The sequence below is a fragment of the Pelophylax lessonae genome, assembly GCF_965119305.1.
Source record: "Pelophylax lessonae genome assembly, chromosome: 8".
In the NCBI taxonomy this organism is placed as follows: Eukaryota; Metazoa; Chordata; class Amphibia; order Anura; family Ranidae; genus Pelophylax; species Pelophylax lessonae.
The window spans coordinates 228,690,595-228,713,268 of NC_138775.1; the positions used below are offsets into that span (position 1 = coordinate 228,690,595).

Here is a 22,674-nt window from a genome sequence, read left to right on the forward strand (position 1 = left end):
GGCGGACGTCGGACGTCATATGACGCCCACCTGGAAGGAGAGAGTGTTCCTGCCAGTGTAATTTTACTATGCGCTGGTAGGGAAATTGTTCAATTACAATATGACTTGTGTCGCAATTGTAGACGTTTTATATATATATATATATATATATATATATATATATATATGTGTGTGTTTTTAATTTTTTTTTCATTTGCTAATTTTATTTACACGAAAGTGGAGTTACCCTTTAATTTTTCCTCTGACTACCTGTGAACCGGTTTATGTGGTTAGTTGCTTTGCCATAGACTTCTTTTATGTCCTGCGGTTTTGATGCCCTCAGTAGAGCCCTGCAGGTGCAACAGCTGATTGATAGTGATAATACCACACCCATACAGATTCACTGAGCACATGGACACAGATAAGCAGCTATTTCTTCAGAATAACGAAAGGTAGAAATCTGCAACAAAGTTTGTTTAAATCTTTTGCAATGTACAGAGATCACCCACAGGGGAATCTTTTTTTCTCAACAAAAGTGGAGTTACTTTTTAAAGGGATTTGATGAGCTTCATATAAAGAGAGACAGTTTAGTACTGGGTAGATGTAAGGGTTTATAACCAATTTAGGGGGGTTATTTAAAGTGATGGTAAATGTTCACTTTGTAAAACAAAACAACCAATTCAGTTAAAAATAGAAATTACAGGCAAAACATTTTTGTATAGATTTAAAAAAAAGGGTATTTATATATTTTTTTTATATTATCACATTCCCTCTGTTCTCAGCTGCATAAGAGCTGGGGGGGGGGGGGGGAACGAGCAGCAGCATACTGAGGTTGCCAGTGAATGGCTGTGCAGCCGGGGTGGGGTCAGGACAAGCCTGATCATTGGATGAGAGTACACAGAGTCCCCAACATAGCTAGGGAACTGACCACAATGTGCTCTCCTGCTTGGTGTGTTCAGTTTTTAATAGGAAAGCAAGGGGACTAGCATGGCCACCAGGGATTTCACATAAAGGAAGCGATACAAAGAGAACAGGATACTTTCTCATACAAGTGCATGAAACAGCAGGAACATATCAGGAATATTAAGTGTTAGGGTAGCAAATACATAAAGTCCCCTTTGGTGTCAAGACTACCTCTATGCATGCTAGACCTTCAAACCACAACTATATATATATATATATATATATATATATATATATATATATATTCATCCAAGAGCTATATAATATAAAAAAAAACATAACTAGAAATATATCCATATCTTATAATTAAATCCATAAGAGTGTTTGCATCTTTAACACATTTATCAATTTAAGAGATTATATTTGTAAAAATCACTCTAATAAAATTCAGATACAAATCAAACTATATATTACTTTATAAATGCAGGATGAATGAACATCATAAAATCTTGCAAAGTAAAGCAGTATGTGATTTAATGTTTAAAAATGTTATTAGTAATCATGACCGGTATTTTTTATGAACTGAATCCTTTTATGAATTATAGTAAAAGACGTGTGAATAAATACTATATTGTCTGTTTTATGTGGATTGATTTTCAAACTGAGCCTACCAGTGGAAAAGTAAGAAGAAGGCCAAATAGATATTACACTCCTTCAAGGACAGAGTTTAGTTCAGACCGTGGAACTCTGTGGGTTTAGGATAGATGTATATAGTCTTTGTGCCACAGGCCTGCAGTGCAGCAGGGATTGGGAAAATGGCAAAAGCAGAACATAAAAATTAATATTCGCTATTGCCACACGGATCCTCCTCCTGGCCAATCAGGAAGCGAGACTCGTTTCCTAAATGCCTGAAAGGAGGAGGAGGAGGAGGAAGGAGATGCAGGAGACTGAGAAGAAGCCGCCGTCGCCGCCACTGCTGCCTGCCTGCCCTCCACATGTTCAGGGTGAGTGAGCCGGCGACCGGGGGGGGTATAGTGTGCGGGCTGGTGTGGTCCGGGGGGGGTATGGTGTGGTGTGGTCCGTCTGACACCCCCCCACGGCCCATGGAGTACCAGCCATCACTGAGCTCTTGTATAATAAAAAGCCAACATTTTTCGGGAGTTGAAAGGGTCCTCCTTCATCAGAGTTTGGTACTATTTTATGAAGTGTGTACTGGACTGACTGGAGGGATCCTCAGGGGTAATCACCATGGCACAGATCAGGTGCTGTAAATGTGGTATGAGTAGCACATGCACAGCTCAGGTCACATTATGGCTGACAGGCATGGTTTTCATAACACTACAGCTGCGCTGTTATGCAGTGCCCTGTGGTTCTGTACAGTGTGCTGGGATAAAATGCAGCATGTGTGCATTTTAGCGCAGCTCCAGGCTGCCTTGTTGTGTGAATAGAAAACAATTGTTTTCTGTATGTCCTTGCAGTGGCAGGTGTTTTACAGTGTAGTAAAATGCCTCTTACTGCACCATGCGTGAATTCAGCTGTCCTGCTTAAAAATACAGACACCGCAATTTGCCTGCATGGTGTAAATAATATTGCTTTGGGCCTGTCTTGGTCTGTACAGATTAGCAGAGCTCAATGGACATGGTGTGAATGAGCCCATAAGCCTGGAGATGTTAGCACTCTATCTCATCTAATATCTATTTCTGTGACTTCACCTGACCTTTAAATACCAAATCTCAAATAATTTCTGAAACTGTTACACAAATCTTTATTAACAGATATATTAGAAGTCTTACATAAGTCACATTGTTTGCAAGGCCTTTCGAGTTTATCAAGTAAAAACCAATATGGTGTACTGTATAATTGAATTTTCATCATACAGAACTTTGTGATGTAGCACTACCACCGTAGTAACCACTGGATAGGATGCTGTGAAAACACACCAGGTTGAGTGCACAGACATTCAATATTACAGGAAATCACTGAAGTACCCCAAAGTAGCGCTATATAAAAAAAAAAAATACAGGCACCAAATGAAATAGTAAAGGCAAATGTAATATATTACAAGATAAATGGTCGCACACCAAGCGTTGGCTCACGATGAAAGGCTATATTGAACAAGGATGCAAGGTACAGCAAAATGGATGGTAGACATGTTTCACACGACTCACAGCGTGCTTGTTCACTACCTGAATGAACAAGTAGTGAACAAGCATGCTGTGAGTCGTTTGAAACATGTCTACCATCCATTTTGCTGTACCTTGCATCCTTGTTCAATAAAGCCTTTCATCGTGAGCCAACGCTTGGTGTGCGGCCATTTCTCTTGTATCCTGTTTGCGGTGGCGATCCGAGGTCCTGCACCCATGGCTAGTTGTGAAGTTCCAACTGCCTGAGCGGTGTACATTTTTGTCTCTTTGTCTAAACTTAATTGTCACCCAGTATGGTTGGTAACTAGGCAAGCATAAAATGTATTAACAATGGTAATAACACAGCTTACCATACAAAGTTATTATTAACAGAAAGGGCTAGGCATAGGATGACATTTTGGTTTCCAGATCAGCATAAACAGTAGCAAGGCCACCTCAGGTGCAGCAGTGAGCAGTAGTAAAGTTTAATTTACCTTGTGCTGGAACTATACATCTAGAGCGCATTTATAGTAGAGATGCCACTCCTAGACCGACTAGGTATGTACTGTCCAAAAGAAAAGGAGGGTGGGGAAGGGGAATAAGGGGACTTGCAGAAAAATTATTATGGGAGGGGCAGTCCTTTGAGATGTTTTTCTGATGGCTATTGTTGGGGCCCTTTAAGATCATAAGTGCACTTAAAGCGGAGCTCCACCCAAAGGGGAAACCCCCGCTTGTCTGCCTCCTCCCCCCCCTCCGTTGCCATATTTGGCATCTTTTGGGGGGGAGGGGGGGAGCGGGTACCTGGTTTTGACAGGTATCCGCTTCGATATCTGGCTAAATTGGCAGCAGCAAACTCAGCCTGATGTTTGGCCCCCCTCCTCCTTCCCCCACTGCTGGGCAAATCAGAGAGCAGATATGGCAGTGGCAGCAACTGAAAGCCAATAAAAAAAAACGGCTCTGGTGAAGACACAGCTGGATTCCTGGACAAGTAAGTGTCCTAATATTAAAAGTCAGTAGCTACTGTATTTGTAGCTGCTGACTTTAATTTTTTTTCTGCAGGAGCCTGGACCTTCCCTTTACCAACAGTCCCACCTAAGCTGCATGCAGTATAGGTTCAGTATGGGTATGGTAAAGTCTCAGCACAGGTGTAAGGTAGATGGGGTTCAGATGTGTTAAAGGTTCGGTATAATATAATATAGGGTTGGTATTGGGGCTGTCTAGGTTTGCAATAAGAAGCAAAGAAACAAATCACCGCTCAAAGTGCTGACAGCTGGGCCAGTAGGATTCCCAAGTAAACTGTAGTAGTCCTGCAAGACTGGGTGCTCACCAAGGTCCGCAACCTAAGAAGTCCATATGCATGTAGAAAGAAAGTGGCACTTCCAGTCTCAGGAAAGTAGAAACTTGAGTTTTATTTCTTCAAATCAAAAAGTCCAACATCGACATGTGCAAGACAAACGGGATAGCAGCAAACGCGTTTCACACCATGTGCTTATTCATTGCTGAATGAATAAGCACATGGTGTGAAACGCGTTTGCTGCTATCCTGTTTGTCTTGCACATGTCGATGTTGGACTTTTCGATTTGAAGAAATACAGTAAAACTCAAGTTTCTACTTTCCTGAGACTGGAAGTGCCACTTTCTTTCTACATGCATATAGGTTTACAATAAGAGCAGTATAGAGTGCAGTATAGATTGGGTACACTTGATGTCCTGCTCTCAGTGCCTCAATCCCTGCTAGCAGTATCAGCAATGGGTGAAAAGCCCTCTCACTAGTCCCCAGGATGCTGCGGTGACCTCCAGCTGTAGAGGGGGGACCCCCTTGGTCTCTCCTCGAAAGCCTCTGGTGATTAGTGGTGGGAAGCAGAGAGTGAATGGATGTTCCAGTATCTCTGCAGCAATGGTGCAGTTGCTGTGATGTGGACAGTAGGGATGATCGAACTTTTGAAAAGTTCGGTTCGACCAGAACACCCGAACTTCACGAAAGTTCGGTTCGGATTTCAGAACCCCATTGAAATCAATGGGACCCGAACTTCTGTAATCAAAAAACACCATTTTTAAGCCCTAAAACCCAATAAATGCCCCTAAAAAGTGCCTAGGGTTCTGGGTCATGCCCCAGGGACTATTAATCACACAAAAAAAAGTTCTTAAAAATTGTCGTTTTTGATAGATAGCCAATTATTGAAAAAATTAAAAAAAAAAAAAAAAAAGAGACTTCTTTGGATTTAGTGTCTGGGGGGTCTAAAAGTTGTACCTGTGAAGTTTCAGCTCTGTAGCATGTCCAGAACCAGAATTACAGCATACCAAACCTTCAAAAATGACTTTTTTGCTTAACCGCACCTTTCTTTTGCTCCTAATCAACGGCTCAGCCAATGTGTATGATGGGGACATAATGCAGTGCACTGGGAACAAGATTAGAGGTTTTTTTGGAAAAAGGTGCTGTCTCTTTAAATGTGCATATAATTAACGGGTGTATTTCCACAATGGGGCTTTTATTACCAAATGTTTCAAGAAGTCCAAAGATGTATGTAATTGCACTTTATTTCATGTAAAATGGTGTTTGGTGCACTTTAACTTGAAATCTCACAAGAAACAGACATATATGCACGGATACATTGAGGGTTAGGGGTAGGGGCCACAAGGTAGTGCAGAGTGAACAAGATTAGAGATGTTTTGGATGAATAGTGTTGTCTCTTGACTTTGAATAGAAGTAAAGGATGCTTAAAAATTGGGCATTTGGTGGTGCGGACGATGCCTTGACACCATATCCCTATGAAAGTGCTGGTAATGAAAGCAATAATTGCCTTTGTAAGGAAAAAAATTACAATGATATGCATCTGTGTGACAGGTGCGCAAAAATTGTTGTTTGGGTGTTGGCGGAGCCATACCACTGTAAGCCCAAAGAGCTGGTGTTGAAGAAGGCGTAAAAATTATGAAGGTGTGCACCTGTGGAACAGGTGCGCAAACATGGTAGTTTTGGTGTTGGCGGAGCCTCCCCACCATAACCCCAAAGAGCTGGCTTTGAAGGAGGCCCAAAAATTGTAAAGGTGTGCACCTGTGGAACAGGTTCGCAAACATGGTAGTTTTTATTTAGCATAGCCTCCCCACCTTAACCCCAAAGAGCTGGTGTTGAAGGAGGCCCAAAAATTGTAAAGGTGTGCACCTGTGGAACAGGTTCTCAAACATGGTAGTTTTTGTTTAGCATAGCCTCCCCACCTTAACCCCAAAGAGCTGGTGTTGAAGGAGGCCCAAAAATTGTAAAGGTGTGCACCTGTGGAACAGGTGCGCAAACATTGTCGTTTTTGTTTTAGCATAGCCTCCCCACCTTAACCCCAAAGAGCTGGTGTTGAAGGAGGCCCAAAAATTGTAAAGGTGTGCACCTGTGGAACAGGTTCGCAAACATGGTAGTTTTTGTTTAGCATAGCCTCCCCACCTTAACCCCAAAGAGCTGGTGTTGAAGGAGGCCCAAAAATTGTAAAGGTGTGCACCTGTGGAACAGGTGCGCAAACATTGTCGTTTTTGTGTTAGCATAGCCTCCCCACCTTAACCCCAAAGAGCTGGTGTTGAAGGAGGCCCAAAAATTGTAAAGGTGTGCACCTGTGGAACAGGTTCGCAAACATGGTAGTTTTTGTTTAGCATAGCCTCCCCACCTTAACCCCAAAGAGCTGGTGTTGAAGGAGGCCCAAAAATTGTAAAGGTGTGCACCTGTGGAACAGGTTCGCAAACATGGTAGTTTTTGTTTAGCATAGCCTCCCCACCTTAACCCCAAAGAGCTGGTGTTGAAGGAGGCCCAAAAATTGTAAAGGTGTGCACCTGTGGAACAGGTTCGCAAACATGGTAGTTTTTGTTTAGCATAGCCTCCCCACCTTAACCCTAAAGAGCTGGTGTTGAAGGAGGCCCAAAAATTATAAAGGTGTGCACCTGTGGAACAGGTTCGCAAACATGGTAGTTTTTGTTTAGCATAGCCTCCCCACCTTAACCCCAAAGAGCTGGTGTTGAAGGAGGCCCAAAAATTGTAAAGGTGTGCACCTGTGGAACAGGTGCGCAAACATTGTCGTTTTTGTGTTAGCATAGCCTCCCCACCTTAACCCCAAAGAGCTGGTGTTGAAGGAGGCCCAAAAATTGTAAAGGTGTGCACCTGTGGAACAGGTTCGCAAACATGGTAGTTTTTGTTTAGCATAGCCTCCCCACCTTAACCCCAAAGAGCTGGTGTTGAAGGAGGCCCAAAAATTGTAAAGGTGTGCACCTGTGGAACAGGTTCGCAAACATGGTAGTTTTTGTTTAGCATAGCCTCCCCACCTTAACCCCAAAGAGCTGGTGTTGAAGGAGGCCCAAAAATTGTAAAGGTGTGCACCTGTGGAACAGGTGCGCAAACATTGTCGTTTTTGTTTAGCATAGCCTCCCCACCTTAACCCCAAAGAGCTGGTGTTGAAGGAGGCCCAAAAATTGTAAAGGTGTGCACCTGTGGAACAGGTGCGCAAACATTGTCGTTTTTGTTTTAGCATAGCCTCCCCACCTTAACCCCAAAGAGCTGGTGTTGAAGGAGGCCCAAAAATTGTAAAGGTGTGCACCTGTGGAACAGGTGCGCAAACATTGTCGTTTTTGTTTTAGCATAGCCTCCCCACCTTAACCCCAAAGAGCTGGTGTTGAAGGAGGCCCAAAAATTGTAAAGGTGTGCACCTGTGGAACAGGTGCGCAAACATTGTCGTTTTTGTCATAACCAAAATGAGGTTCTGTGAACGTAAAGAGAATGAGAGGAGGGTTTGAGGGTGGCACCATGGTCCAGGCTTAAACTGAGGCTCAACTGCCACATCACAACGATAGCCTAGTCTACAAGGTCTGCATCAGGTGCATCAAAGCTTGATATCCACGACTGATTCATCTTAATGAATGTCAAACGGTCGACTGAGTCGGTGGAGAGTCTAGTTCGATGGTCTGTGACGAATCCTCCTGCTGCGCTGAATGCCCGTTCCGATAGGACACTGGAAGCAGGGCAGGCCAACAACTCCATGGCATACTGGGCCAGTTCTGGCCAGTGGTCTAATCTTAAGACCCAGTATGCCAGTGGATCGGATTCGTCACATGAAAAGCCCTCTGTGTCACTTTGTGCCCTCACGTAATCGTCCACCATGTGATGCAGACGCTGTCGATGCGATGTGGCAGCTGAGAGGCCTGGGCGGTGAGGACTAAAAAAAGACCGAAAGGCATCCGTCAACCGCACGCCTTCTCCAACGCTCCTCTCGTGACCACCAGTAGAATCCATGGTAGGTTGTCCCCGCCCCTGCACCCTACGGGAGTCGGGGAACATGTTCACCAGATTCCTCTTGAGACTGTCCTCAAGGGATTTGATCCTGTGGACTCTATGGGTGGATGGGAAAAGCTCCGAGACTTTACACTTGTACCGGGGGTCAAGTAGGGTGGCCAACCAATAGTGGTTAGTCTCTTTAATGGCCTTGATTCTGGGGTCCTTTCGCAGGCTCTGGAGCATGATGTTTCCCATGCGTCGCAAATTAGCGAAGGCCTGAGAAGCTGACTCCTCGGGGTCACTCATAACGACATTATCTTCAACGGGCTCCTCCTCCTCCCAGCCACGTACTACTCCAAAGTGTCCCGAGGGAGTCAAACTAGGCCTTGCAGATTGCCGCATGTCTTCCTCCTCCTCCTCCTCAAACCCTGCAAAAGTTCCCGCAGAATCGTCCTCCTCCTCCTCCTCTTCCACCCCTGGATCCTGCTCGGGCCTCTGGGAGCTAGGCATAATGGGGTCAGGATTCTCAGGATAAAGGGGGCCTTGAGAGGCAAGGAAGTCCTCCTCTTCCTCCTGCTGCTCTGCCTCCAGTGCCCTGTCCATAATGCCACGCAGAGTGTGCTCCAACAAAAACAGTACCGGTAGGGTGTCACTGATGCATGCGCTGTCCCGGCTGACCATCCTTGTGGCCTCCTCAAATGGCGAGAGGACAGCGCATGCATCCTTAATCAAAAGCCACTGCCGTGGTGAAAAGAAGCCCAGGCGCGCAGAGCCAGTGCTGGTGCCGTACTCGCATAGGTATTCATTGAGGGCCCTCTGCTGCGTGTACAGGCGCTGCAGCATAGCCAAGGTGGAGTTCCAGCGGGTGGGCATGTCACAGATGAGGCGGTGTACCGGCAGGTGAAACTCGCGCTGCACTTCGGCCAAACGTGCAGTGGCACTGTACGACCGCCTGAAGTGACTGCACACCCTTCTTGCCATCCTTAGCACATCCTGCATTCCCGGGTACGAGTTCAAAAACCGCTGTACCAGGAGATTCAGGACATGCGCCAGGCATGGCACATGGGTTAACTTTCCCTGACGAAGGGCGGCCAGGAGGTTTGACCCATTATCAGTAACCACCATCCCTGGCTGCAGCTGGCGTGGTGTCAACCACCTCTGGGCCTGTGCCTGCAGAGCCCCAAGAATCTGAGGGGCAGTGTGCTGCCTGTCCCCTAGACACACAAGCTGCAGCACTGCGTGACACCTTTTGGCCTGAGACATAGAATAGCCCTTTGAACGTTTACGTGGTATCTCATCATATTCAAAGGACCATTCTGCAGAGGAGGGCATGGAGGAGGTAGAGGAGGAGGAGCAGGAGGGGGTAGAAGTGATCGATCTACCCGGATCAGCGACACCACCAGCTGTTTGCAGACGTGGGGGCAACACTGGCTGCAGCACCGAGCCCTGGCTACAATCCCTTCCACTGGCAAGCAGTGTCACCCAGTGAGCAGTGACAGAAATGTACCGTCCCTGCCCATGTTTGCTTGACCAAGTGTCAGCCGTCAAGTGTATCTTACGGCTGACTGACTTGGCCAGGGATGACACTACATTGCCTTCCACATGTTGGTATAGGGATGGCAGGGCCTTACGGGAAAAGTAATGCCGACTTGGCACCTGCCACTGTGGAACTGCACATTTTGCGAAGTCACGGAAGGGAGCAGACTCTACCAGGTTAAATGGTAATAGTTGCAGAGCCAGTAGTTTAGCCAAACTACTGTTTAGACGCTGGGCATGTGGGTGGCGGGGAGTATACATTTTTTTTCGTTCCAGCATGTGTGGAATCGAAATTTGGCGTCTAGATGATACAGCTGGTGGTGTGCTGGAGGTAGATGCGACACTGCCTGCTATATCATCATCCCTGCCAGTGGAGGCTGCCAACAGGTGACGAGTGACTATAGCAGGGCCAGGAACAGACTGATGTGCAGGTGGAGCAGGTGGAGCAGATGGAGCATGAGGAGGAGCGCGAGGAGAACTAGGAGGCCGACTGACCAATCTTTGGCCCTTTTGTGGGTTCTTTAAATGCTCCTGCCAACGGGCCGAGTGGTGGGTTGTCAAATGCCTGTTTAGGCAGCTTGTACCCAGGTGGTTGACATTTTTGCCACGTTTTATACCCTTCTTACAAATCTTGCAGATCGCAACTGTTTTATCTGCATGGGATGTCTCAAAAAAGGCCCAGCAAGATGAGGTGTGTATAGTGGCCCGGGAGACAACAGGTGCGGCCTTAGATGGAGTAGGCCGTCTGCTCTCCCCTCTTGCTTGCTCTGCCTCCTCCTCAACCTCAGACCCAACATCTGACTCCATCAAAGACTGAGCATCAGGCCTGGCCTGGGAGACAACAGGTGCGGCCTTAGATGGAGCGGGCCGTCTGCTCTCCCCTCTTGTTTGCTCTGCCTCCTCCTCAACCTCAGACCCAACATCTGATTCTATCAAAGACTGAGCATCAGGCCTGGCCTGGGAGACAACAGGTGCGGCCTTAGATGGAGCGGGCCGTCTGCTCTCCCCTCTTGTTTGCTCTGCCTCCTCCTCAAACTCAGACCCAACATCAGACTCCATAAAGGACTGAGCATCAGGCTGGAGTAGATGGCCGACACTGTGGTCAAACAGCTCAGCTGACTCCTCTGCCATGTCTGAAATTGGGTCTAAGGGAGGACATGAGGTGGACATGGACTCATCTGTATTTGTTCTGACAACTGCAGAAGACTGACCACTTTTCTCTGCCTGGGTCACTGTAGTTGCAGATGATGCCGATGATGAGGGTTTGTTCATATAGTCCACCACCTCCTGTACATACTGTGGACGTATAGCTTGGCCACTGCCGGAGAACAATCCAAATGGTGGCCTGGCTGAGGACTGACCACCACGTCCACCCCTGCCTCTAGACACCCTAGAAGCTGTGCCCCTTTCCGCAGCAGGGCCACGTATGCCTTTTCTTGGTCTACCAGGCATATTTGTCACTGATGCGTTGGCAACTGTGTGCGGTGAAAAACGCACACTGCTATGCGACCCACAGTTGTCGCTGGATACAGCACAGCAGTTGCGGTTCACGCACAGTAGCAAAGCCTTTTGCACAGTGGACCTAACGCTTTGAACAACAGGCGTTAGGTTGTCACTGATGCGTTGGCAACTGTGTGCGGTGAAAAACGCACACTGCTATGCGACCCACAGTTGTCGCTGGATACAGCACAGCAGTTGTGTGTCACGCACAGTTGCAAAGGCTTTTGTACAGTGCACCTAACGCTTTGAACAACAGGCGTTAAGTTGTCACTGATGCGTTGGCAACTGTGTGCGGTGAAAAACGCACACTGCTATGCGACCCACAGTTGTCGCTGGATACAGCACAGCAGTTGCGGTTCACGCACAGTAGCAAAGCCTTTTGCACAGTGGACCTAACGCTTTGAACAACAGGCGTTAGGTTGTCACTGATGCGTTGGCAACTGTGTGCGGTGAAAAACGCACACTGCTATGCGACCCACAGTTGTCGCTGGATACAGCACAGCAGTTGCGGTTCACGCACAGTAGCAAAGCCTTTTGCACAGTGGACCTAACGCTTTGAACAACAGGCGTTAGGTTGTCACTGATGCGTTGGCAACTGTGTGCGGTGAAAAACGCACACTGCTATGCGACCCACAGTTGTCGCTGGATACAGCACAGCAGTTGCGGTTCACGCACAGTAGCAAAGCCTTTTGCACAGTGGACCTAACGCTTTGAACAACAGGCGTTAGGTTGTCACTGATGCGTTGGCAACTGTGTGCGGTGAAAAACGCACACTGCTATGCGACCCACAGTTGTCGCTGGATACAGCACAGCAGTTCCGTGTCACGCACAGTTGCAAAGGCTTTTGTACAGTGCACCTAACGCTTTGAACAACAGGCGTTAAGTTGTCACTGTATTTTGCTGCCTAGCAAGCACGTATACCTGCTGTGATACAGCAGCACTGTGCCACGTGCTCACTAAACAGAACCCTCACACTTTCCCTACAGAAACTAAATTTTCAAATCTAACTAATGTAGTACAAAATTCCCTAACTACACTAGATATCCCTTTCCACTAAATAGAAAGCTCCATACAGCAGAAGACTGACACTGTCCCTTAAGTTTTTTTTTTTTTTTTTTTTTTTAACTCTAAGAACCAGCACAATCGCTGTATCTAACTACACTGGCTGTAAGCTAAATACAATTCTGCTATATGGAGCTTTAGAACCACTCGATATGTAGGAAATGTAGTGTAGCAAGCAGGAGTCAGACAGAACTGCTTCAACTCTCTTCAACAGGCCCTGGATAACTGTGCTAGGGGTTAGGCGGGGCCATCTTATATAGTGTGGGGCGTATTCACTCCTGATTGGCCTCTGGTCCCCGTAGTCACTCCAATCACGTTCCTAGGAGACTCCTGCCCCCTCATTGGCTTTTGCAGACGTTTCTGGGCCAATCACGGGCTTTTAAAGCCCAGTTCCTGTCCCAGTGCATTTTGGGCGGTTCTGGTGGCCGAATACCGAACTTTTGCCGCAAAAAGTTCGGTATTCGGCCGAATATCGAACATCCAATGTTCGGGTCGAACCGATGGTCGACCCGAACCGTTCGATCATCCCTAGTGGACAGTGCTATACTGCTCCCAGGTGTCCTTACTCCCAGTTTTAGGCTCAGATCTCTGCTGGTATGGAATATTTGGACAGAGGTGCTGTCTCTCTAACTCCCTTGGTGTCAAGATGAATAACTTTCCCAGGCACTTTAATAAAAATCTTCTCTCATTCCTCCTACTGCACAGTACATATTGGGGTCTGTAAAGATTCAATTGGCCCAATTATATGGCTGCCATCTCAAACTACAACTCCCAGGAGTGTCAGCGCTCTGCATAGAAGTCTATGGGTTTACTCGGCTTTAGCATTCCCCCTGCTGGCCGGAGGAGGATGGTGCAGCATAACATCAGTATTTCAGTAGAGGGAGAGAAGAAAAAAAGGCAATGCCTCCTTCTCCATATTGATGTAACCGAACACCTAGCTAGGGTGACGTATCCTGTTAGTTTTAATTCAGCCCTTGAACATATTTTGGACAAATTATATGCAGTACAGAATACAATAAGAGGAATCTCCTTAAAAAACATCTCTCCCCTGTGTCAGCTGGCATAAACTTTGCCTAACAATTTATACGTATAACGCTGATGCAGACAGAAAATGAATCAACACAGTAAAATAAACGCCCGCTTGCCCTTTTCTGTACATTGATCCTTCTGCCCCAGTGTATTGCTCAAGCAATCTATCAATGGATATACACATAAAAACAGACTACAGGCTTTTTAATTATTGATTAACCACAAACCAAAGTCTACACTTAGCACAACACAAGAAATTCTGCTAGAAATGTTATTTGTCAGTCCGTAAAACAAAAAAAACAAAATAGCAAGTAGATGTGGATATGCCTTAAACCACACACACACAATTATCTATTACTTTATGTAAAAGAGTTCTGTGCTCAAAAAAACAATATTTGTAAAATGAGAAAAAGTTACTGATAATGATCACTGCCATGGATAAGTAGCCACGCTTTACAGAGAAAGAGATAGCTGACATCTGCAATAAGTAGACCCTGTCACAGACTCAAAGTGGTTGTAAAGGCTCAAGGTTATTTACTTTCATATATTCTATGCATGAAGGTAAAAAACATTCTCTGTGCAGCAGCCCCCCCTCCTGATACTCACTCACCTGATCTTTCTTCAGATCACGGGAGCATCGTCTCTGCTGGGCCTCTCCCTCTTTGTTCGTTCTACTCCCTCCTTCTGCTGTAAATCACAGCCAGTGAGTCAATGGTTGAAAAGTGTGTGTGTGGGGGGGGGGGGGGGGGAGGCGAGCCGCGTCTCTGTGTGTGTGAATGGACACACATGGCAGCGGCTTAGGAGCACGCCTGCTCGGGTGCCCCAGTGCAAGCAACTTGCTCTGGGGGCACTCAGCAATAGGGAGGGGCCAGGAGCGCCGACTGGGGACCCGAAAAGAGGAGGGCCAGTGCTGCTCTGTGCAAAACCGCTGCACAGAGGAGGTAAGTATAACATGTTTGTTGTTTAAAAAAAAAAAAAAAATGATAGTCTTTATTATCACTTTAATTCAGAACTTAAAAACTTAACGAACTTAAACTTAACTTAAAAGAACTTAAAAAAAAAGGGATTGTAAAGGCAGAAGGTTTTTTTTTTTTTTTTAATCTTAATGCGTTCTATGCATTAAGATAAAAAACCTTCTGTATGCAGCTGCCCCCCTAATACTTACCTGAGCCTGTCTTTATCCAGCGATGTTGCAGGTGTGTCTAAGCTGCCTGGGACTCCCCTCTTTATTGGCTGAGTCAGCAGCGTGGCGTGATTGGCTCCCGCTGCTGTCAATCAAAATCATTCAGCCAATCAGGAGTGAGAGGGGGCAAGGCCAGGTCAGGGCTCGGTGTCTGAATGGACACAGGGAGCTGTGACTCGGCTCGGGTTCCCCCATAGCAATCTGCTTGCTGTAGGGGCACTCAAAAGGTGGGAGGGGCCACGAGAGCCAAAGAGGGACCCGAGAAGAGGAGGATCCGGGCCACAAAACCAACTGCACAGAGGAGGTAAGTATAACATGTTTGTTATTTTTTTTTAAAAACGAGCCTTTACAATCACTTTTAGGCCCCGTTCACATGTCGCCTTAGTGTGAACGGGGGCTAACTCTCTCAATCAACACTGACTATTTGTAATCCTTATGCTGCTAGCATTAATAAAGAGATAGAAAAGTATATCATATTTACTTGTTTTAATCACTTGCCGACTGGCCAAAAGTCATTTTAGTGCTGGCTGATGGCTTGAGCAGGCACCCTGTACTTGTATTTCGCCATGCTGACTCACACTGGTGTGCCCCCTGGCGCGATCTGTGACCACTGTGTCCACCGGACACAGCAGATTGCGATGCTCGGTATCAGGCTGCTGTGATTGGCCCAGATATCACATGATCCCTGTGTGATCCCTGTGCGCCTATCCCTGTGTAGCCCAGATACCATGTGATCCCTGTGCGCCCTTACCTGTGTAGCCCAGATACCACGTGATCGCTGTGCAATCACATAATCACCATTCTTGACATTACTGTGTGATCTGTGATGAAGTGTATATAAAGAATGCTACCTTATATAGGTTCTTTCTATTATTTTGTGTTTAAATATAAACAAAAAAGTATCAATCAACCATGAATGAGTAATGCAAATAAATCAAATTCAATGCATCATAACTCACATAAAGTCCATTATCTCAAATCTTCTTAACAGTGAAGTAAAGTTTCATCATGCTAAACTGCCAAGTGCTGTAAACCCAAATGCAGTGCAAATCTTGCTCCCCTCCTGTGTGCCCACTCACTCACTAGCTGCTATGGACTCCCAATGACTGGAGTCATATGTGCTTGTGCACATATCCTGGGTCTGCTGAGCTTTCTAGTCCTCCTTTATCGCTCCTTAATTATTGGGCAATGGGATGCTCATACATGGTGTAAATAGCAGAGAAAGACCCACATAGCGTAATTTCTTTTTTATTATAAAACTAAATTAATTAAAACATATCTACTCACATGGTATAGGGAAAAAAAAGGAAAGAGCGGAACCGAAAGTCCACAACAGGCCCGCATCTCATCGGCCTGTAATGACGTTACCACCCATGGTCACTGTGTGATCTGTGATTAGTTACGTGTGATCTGTGATTAGTTACCAGTGATCACATGGTACCTGGGCTAATTACAGCACTCTGTATCTTGTGATAGCCGTCCCCAATCACAGCATCACAATAGTAAACAATGAGTCAGGAATGAAAACCATTCATGAAAATTCAAAAAATTGCTGTTACAGTGATCATCAGAGTAGTACAGTGATGACAATATGTAAATAAAATGGTAAAAAACGAAAAAAAAAAATTAAAAAGTTCAATGAAATACCATTGAATTTTTTTTGTTTTACATACTGTCACCAGTCAGTATCCCTGATCACTGCCACACTAGTTATATGATGACTGGAAGAGAGGGGGGGTGAATGATAAGACCCCCCACCTCCATTCACAGAACACTTTGCATTCTATAAAAAAAATAAAAATACAAGGCGCTTTGTGAATGGTGAATTGACAGTTGGGGCAGAAGCAAGGGGCGAGCGGGGTGATCCTTCACAGAGGTAAACCTATACAGTGCCAGAATCTGGCATCACTGGAGAATTTTTACAGTAACCAGAAGCCAGCAGTATGTAGGATACACTTATTTAGGGGTAAGTTATAACTCTGGGGCAGTATACCCAAAAACATCAGCTAAAAAAAATAATAAATTCAGGTAAAAGTAAAAAAAAAAAAAAAAAAAAAAAAAAGTGTATTTGAAATGCTTTTTGCTTTCCTATACATGTTTCTTTTTATTGATTTGCGATTTATTTTACTACTTCAGAAAGGTAAATTCTCTAGCATAGCCCCCTTCCTTTTTAGACATCATAGCCCTGGCCTCTCCCGTTCTTGGAGTGTCTGGGAAAAATGCCAAATGTTTCCTATGTGTCATGTTCACACCACATTGCTGGTGTCCTATGTGTTGTGTTAAAATTCTACGTCTGCATTTTAACACATCAGCACACTCAAATGTAATACAAGGGAAAAAAAATTCTTTCCATTATTCTGTCTTTTACACAGACCCGTTGGGCAGCCATCTTTGGGGATAAGTGTTGGTTGTGCGGTGCAGTGGAGAGTTTTGTTAGATACCTGCATCCCCTGCCACATCCTACATTTCCATCTACCAGTTGCTACATCAGTACAGGTTAAAGTGGTAATGTGAAGCTGGTAGGAGGCACCACAGATCACAGCTGTAAATTGGCATTCAAAATATCAAGAATTGTGTTGTCTTCAAGAGTGCAGGACAACAAGAGCTGCCATCAAGGGCTAGCTATGACCCCCAGCAGAATCTTCAGTGTCCAACACTTCTGGATGTGTCAGTTTTCTGGTCTCCATCTGTGCTTCTTGGTCTCTTCTTTCGACCCCTATATCATTACTGTGTCCTGTAGGGGTTGGTGGATGGCACCACAGTGCATGACATGGCATGCAGGCATCTGACACACCTGGACACAACCGCACATCTAAATCGAGCCTTAAACAAGGCCAAAGACAAAATATTAAACTTGACAGGGGTTCTAACCTTTTCCCACTCAAAAACAAAAAATGGCTAGCCATAGGCTTGTAGGCGGGGCCTAGGTGCCTGTGTATTTAGAAGTGAGCTGAAATTTGTACTCCATGGCTGACCACATTACACTGATGACACTTGTACACTTCAGACATGCTCTCCATTAAAGGACATCACTTCCCAGGTGTGCAGCATTTAGGGACAGGTATCACAGAGCCTGTACCCATCTCCACCAATACAGTATTAGCGTCACCTCTATCCCAGTGACCAATACCATGGTTACTATGGGATACAGGAAACGCTCTCTCTGTCTCTCTCCAACCTCCATTCTTGCTCTCTTCTCCTGGGGCCCCTCTACATCACTCTCTACCATGACTCCAGGCTGGGTCCCTAGGCACTCTGTGCTGTGGGGATGGTCCCAAACAGTTGAGAACTGGCTGTTAGTGGAGGTGGCAAGCGTTTAATCCCCTACACTACCAGAGCAGCCATCCCCTCTGCCATTTCACCCATCTCCTGGCTGATTGGCTATGTTGCGTGTGACAAACACTGTAGTCCTTGAATAACCCATGAACTTCCCCTGGGTAGTATTGTGTGTCAGACCCATGTGTTGTATCTTCCTCCTCTTTCTCGTCCTTGTTGTGTAGCAAGCCATGTTCTTTTAATACACTGTGCATGCACCCCTTTAAGAGACTTCAGACTAGGCAAAGCAAGTAAAAAAACAAGAACTTTACTGAGGTATTTGCTGATAACAGTAAAGTTCTTAAGAAACATTGTCAACACAGTTCCTATACAGAGCTCTTATAATATCCCATAGAGTGTGCATAGTGTAAGCAGAAGGCAAGTCCATATGGCAATCCCTTTTAAGGCAAGAGTCAATTTAAGCAATAATTTACAGGTGATAATGTCCCTTAGAGTCCATGCTTGGCAGTAATCCCTAAAGGCAGCGAGTCTGGAATTATCAGCTACAAGTCTGTAGGATCCCCAGGTTTTAGACCCCCTCCAGGAACCCCGATTAGTCTCTAATTATCCCTCAAAGGAGGTGATTAATCCAGCAGAATAACCAGCTACATTTTGTCAGTATTTCCTCAGAACTCTACCCTAGGGGCTTGGAGGCAGCCCATTTTATGTTGGTTGACCTGTAGGGGGCAGTAATGTGGCTGAAACTGGCGGGAAAACTTTAACCCTTACAGCCTGGTTTGCCATATCTGTCAGGTCAACCTTAGGATACAGGAAAACATGAAAACATTGTAACATTTAGCACCTGGCTGGCTCAGTTAACATGAGAAAATGTTATTTTATATTGTGAAGACTGCAGCAGCAGAAGTAAACTCTTTGTTTAAGCTTATAATTGCTTCTACAGGGCAGAAGAGGTGGGAGTTCAGGTATGGATCCAATAGGTAGTCATTTATTTAGCATAGAGCACAATATGAAATCCTGGTTTTGGGTGGACTTAGTCTTTCAGCTGATGATGACACATTTTCCTTAAAAAGAAAAATACATTTTTAAAGTTATTTTAAATTCTCTTTATATAATGGCGTAGCTTCTATAATGAACCATTTCTAAAGCCCTATACAAGATTCAGTGTCAATACGTTAACTATTTTACATAGTCTGATTAACGTGATTCCAGCGGGTGCTTGAATATTGCTCTGGCTTGATGTTGATGTGTGAAGTGTTTGATATGACTCCCTGAAACTCCCTAATACCGCTGGGAAGGAAATAATGACACACTGTTCACAAACTCCTATCGGTGGATAACAGCGCTGCCCTTTTATCAAAGCAGAGTCACAGATCCTTTGTATCTTCTACTCTTTGGCAGGAATTAAAGAAAGTGAAGATCGGCAGAAGATCAATAGCAGTTCAGTGTTACCAGAGATCCAGGGTCAGCAAGAGAACATGGTAAATCATTAGATCAGGGGACTGTGGGGTTAAAACTCTGAGGTCTGTGTACTTATGCTTGTTACTCTTTGCATTATTAGGGCATTTATCCAAATGCATCTGTCTCTGGAAGTCAGATGAGCCTGCCTCCTGGAGCTGTCCCCCTGTACAATCCTTCACAGGTAATTCCTTTTTCTCATGAGGGCTCGCTGTTTCTTTTTTTTTTTTTGAATACTGCTATACAGTAATTCAAATGCAACTAAACCCATCGATTTGACAATTTCTCAAAACGGTTACACTCAAGACATTCTATAAATGATAACTGTCATAATTAATATACACTCTTAACAAAACTGTCAAGCCATCGAATGGCTGGTGTCATAACTGATCACATGTACAGCACCATGGCAACTGCAGATCAAGTAGAGGTTAAAATGGCAGCTTTCTTTTCTGTATAGAATGACAGTTTAGTTCCACTTTAAGGGCTCCTTCAAGTCTATTTGCTGGTTAAGGGAGCACTATAGCATTGTATTGAATGTTTTGTTAAAAACGAAATGTGATTGTAAGTCACACGGCGAGTTCAAGGAAAAGTGACACGTTCTCTTGATAAAGCACCATTCCCACTAACCTATACTTACCTTCCCAGGGCTCTCCAGTCCTGATGCTCTGCTTGCCTGTTGGATCCTTCAGGGATAACTGATACTTCTCGGTACAGGGGATCATCTGAGCTTCCCCTTCATTTTCAGGATGCAGTGTTCGGACCTGAGCCAATCGCCAGGCCCAAACACTGCCATGTAGGGGTTTAAATCATTAAACCTGTGTAAGTTCCAGCATGGTAAGTTAGCACCAGGGACAGTACTTACATTAATGACAAGTACCCCATGTGGTGGTGGCTGCTCTGTTCCTTTAAATCTTCAGTCCTCTGGCTTCTGGATACTCCAGCGGCTCTAATCTTCTGGTGTTGTGGCAGGAAATACAAACGGCTTTTTAGTCACTCATTAAAAGTGCCATCTTTCTGCCCCCCTGCTCCATTCATAGAAGCTATACTATCAGTTCTCGCAATAAAAAGTGTTCTATAAATGGAGGAGACTGACCTTTTATTCATTCACCTATCTCCATTCACTCTTTATTCTGATTCTACAGATACTACACTCTTTATTCTGATACTACATACACATGCACTCTTTATTGTGAAAATACCCAAAGGGCCTGGTATAGATTTTTTTTTTTTTTTGGGGGGGGGGGGGGGACCCGTGCCATTTGTTTCCTAATTCTGTCATGGGGTTCCCCTTAAAAGCCATACCAGACCCAAAGGGTCCCCCAGAGCTGTTTTTAACCCAGAATTGACATTGTATTTCACAATTGTTATTTTTTTTATTTAGCTCTTAGCAGGGAAGCCTTTACAACCTATTGACTGTGCGCTCAGTGGGTGAACATCTGTAACGCTCTGGGTTTTAGCTCAAGGATACTGGATTTGCAGCTGCAGAATTCCACTCAGTAGTCTTGTAGAGATCTTGTTAAATCACCTGATCCAACTCTCTTGACTCATCATAGTGGTTCAGCCTTATTCAGTATGCACATATACAAACACTCAGATAATGATGTTGCAGGAGTGATAGTAATTATGCAAGTAGCAGTGAGATGTTACACTGAAGGTATAGGCTCTTAGGAGTGATAGTAGATGATGATAAGCACTCAGATAGTGATGTTACAGGAATGATAGTAGATGATGATAGATAGCAATTACAAGAGCTAGCAATCTAGTATAATCAACAGGTGATAGATAATAGCAAGCAAGATATACAGGTGTTGCTAAGCTTAGTTCGGTAATGCAGGTTGTAACAAATAATAGGCACAAGAGCTAGCGATCTAGGTTTAGAAATGCAGATGGTAGATACTGGAGAGCATGTATCCTAGAGCTAGCAATAGTTCTTATAATGCAGGTATAGATAGCAAGCGTTGTTGATAAGAGGGGGTCCCCTGTGGGGTACTTATCAATAGCCAGTAGTGAGGGAGTGTAGGACAAGGTAGCGAGGCTCCGGTCAATCCAGGTATAGGGTATGTAGCTGGAAGATTCGGCAGCGTCAGGTTAGGCAGGTATCAGGAACGGTTGCACGAACAATGTGTGAGTGCAGACCGTCAGTTGAAATAGCCGCTCAGTGCGGCGCCTGATGATGACGTCAGCACTGTTAAAGGAATACACACCTTATATGCATTCCACCTACCTGAGTGGTGGAACGCAATCCGGAAGTGAGATGATAGAAAGGCACTGAGAGTGCCAGGATCTTACAGTACCCCCCCCCCCATAAGGCCGGCTCCAGAAGGCCTATAGAACTGGTTTCTCAGGGTATTTGGTGTGGAACCTTTGTATAAGTCTGGATGCATGAACATCAGAAGCATCCAACCAGGTGTCATCTTGAGGTCCATAATTTTTCCATCTGATGAGATACTGGAGTTTTCCTCTATGGATACGAGAATCCAAAATCTCCCGAATCTCAAATTCTTCTCCCCCTTCTACTTGTACTGGAGGTGGAGGCAAGATGGTAGGTCTAATTCCCTGATTAGGTATATGTGGTTTTAGTAAGGATACGTGAAATATAGGGTGTATCTTGAGATCTGTCGGTAATGTGAGTCGAACTGCAGATGTTCCAATGACTTTCTCGATCGGGAAAGGTCCCAAAAACAGAGGTCCAAGTTTTTTGCTGGGGATTTTCAATCTCAGATTTTTCGTGGATAACCACACGAGATCTCCAACGGTATACTGAGGGGAAGGTCTTCTACGAAGATCGTAGTACCGTTTCTGCTGGCTGTGGGCATGAGAGATGGTGGTGTTCAGTAAATCCAAGGAGTCTTTTATTTGCGTAAGGTAATCAGTAGCCACCGGGTTACTTGATGGTAGGATGCGTGGAGGAAGAAATGTGGGATGAAACCCATAATTCAGAAAGAACGGACTTTGCTTAGTGGTACTGTGGGTTGCATTATTGTAAGCAAATTCCGCCAGAGGAAGAAGATCCACCCAATCATCCTATAAATAGGAGGTGTAACAGCGCAAGTATTGTTCAATACATTGGTTGACCCGTTCAGTTTGTCCATTAGTCTGTGGGTGATAGGGGGAAGTAAGCTTCCGCTCAATACGTAATATACGACATAGAGCTTGCCAAAACTTAGAAATAAATTGTGAACCCCGGTCAGATAAAAGGGTCTTTGGAATTCCATGTAACTTGAACACATGTTTAATTAGTAGTTCCGCTGTTTCTTTAGATGATGGTAATCTGCGAATGGGAATGAAATGTGCCATCTTAGTCAGATGGTCCACTGACACTAAAATGGTAGTGAATCCCTTGGAAGGTGGTAATTTCACTATGAAATCTAGGGACACAACTTC

General features: G+C 45.0%; 1 protein-coding gene across 3 annotated transcripts in view; it reads left to right on the plus strand.

Annotated features, from left to right (window-relative positions):
• SEC16B (SEC16 homolog B, endoplasmic reticulum export factor) overlaps positions 1–22,674 on the plus strand; it is a 379,445-nt gene that overhangs the window by 325,894 nt on the left and 30,877 nt on the right. For all 3 annotated transcript variants that reach the window (XM_082265600.1, XM_082265602.1, XM_082265601.1), the window contains 2 exons: positions 19,231–19,310; positions 19,391–19,471. In XM_082265600.1, the coding sequence (XP_082121726.1) occupies positions 19,231–19,310; positions 19,391–19,471 (161 nt within the window). The remainder of the gene's footprint in view (positions 1–19,230; positions 19,311–19,390; positions 19,472–22,674) is intronic.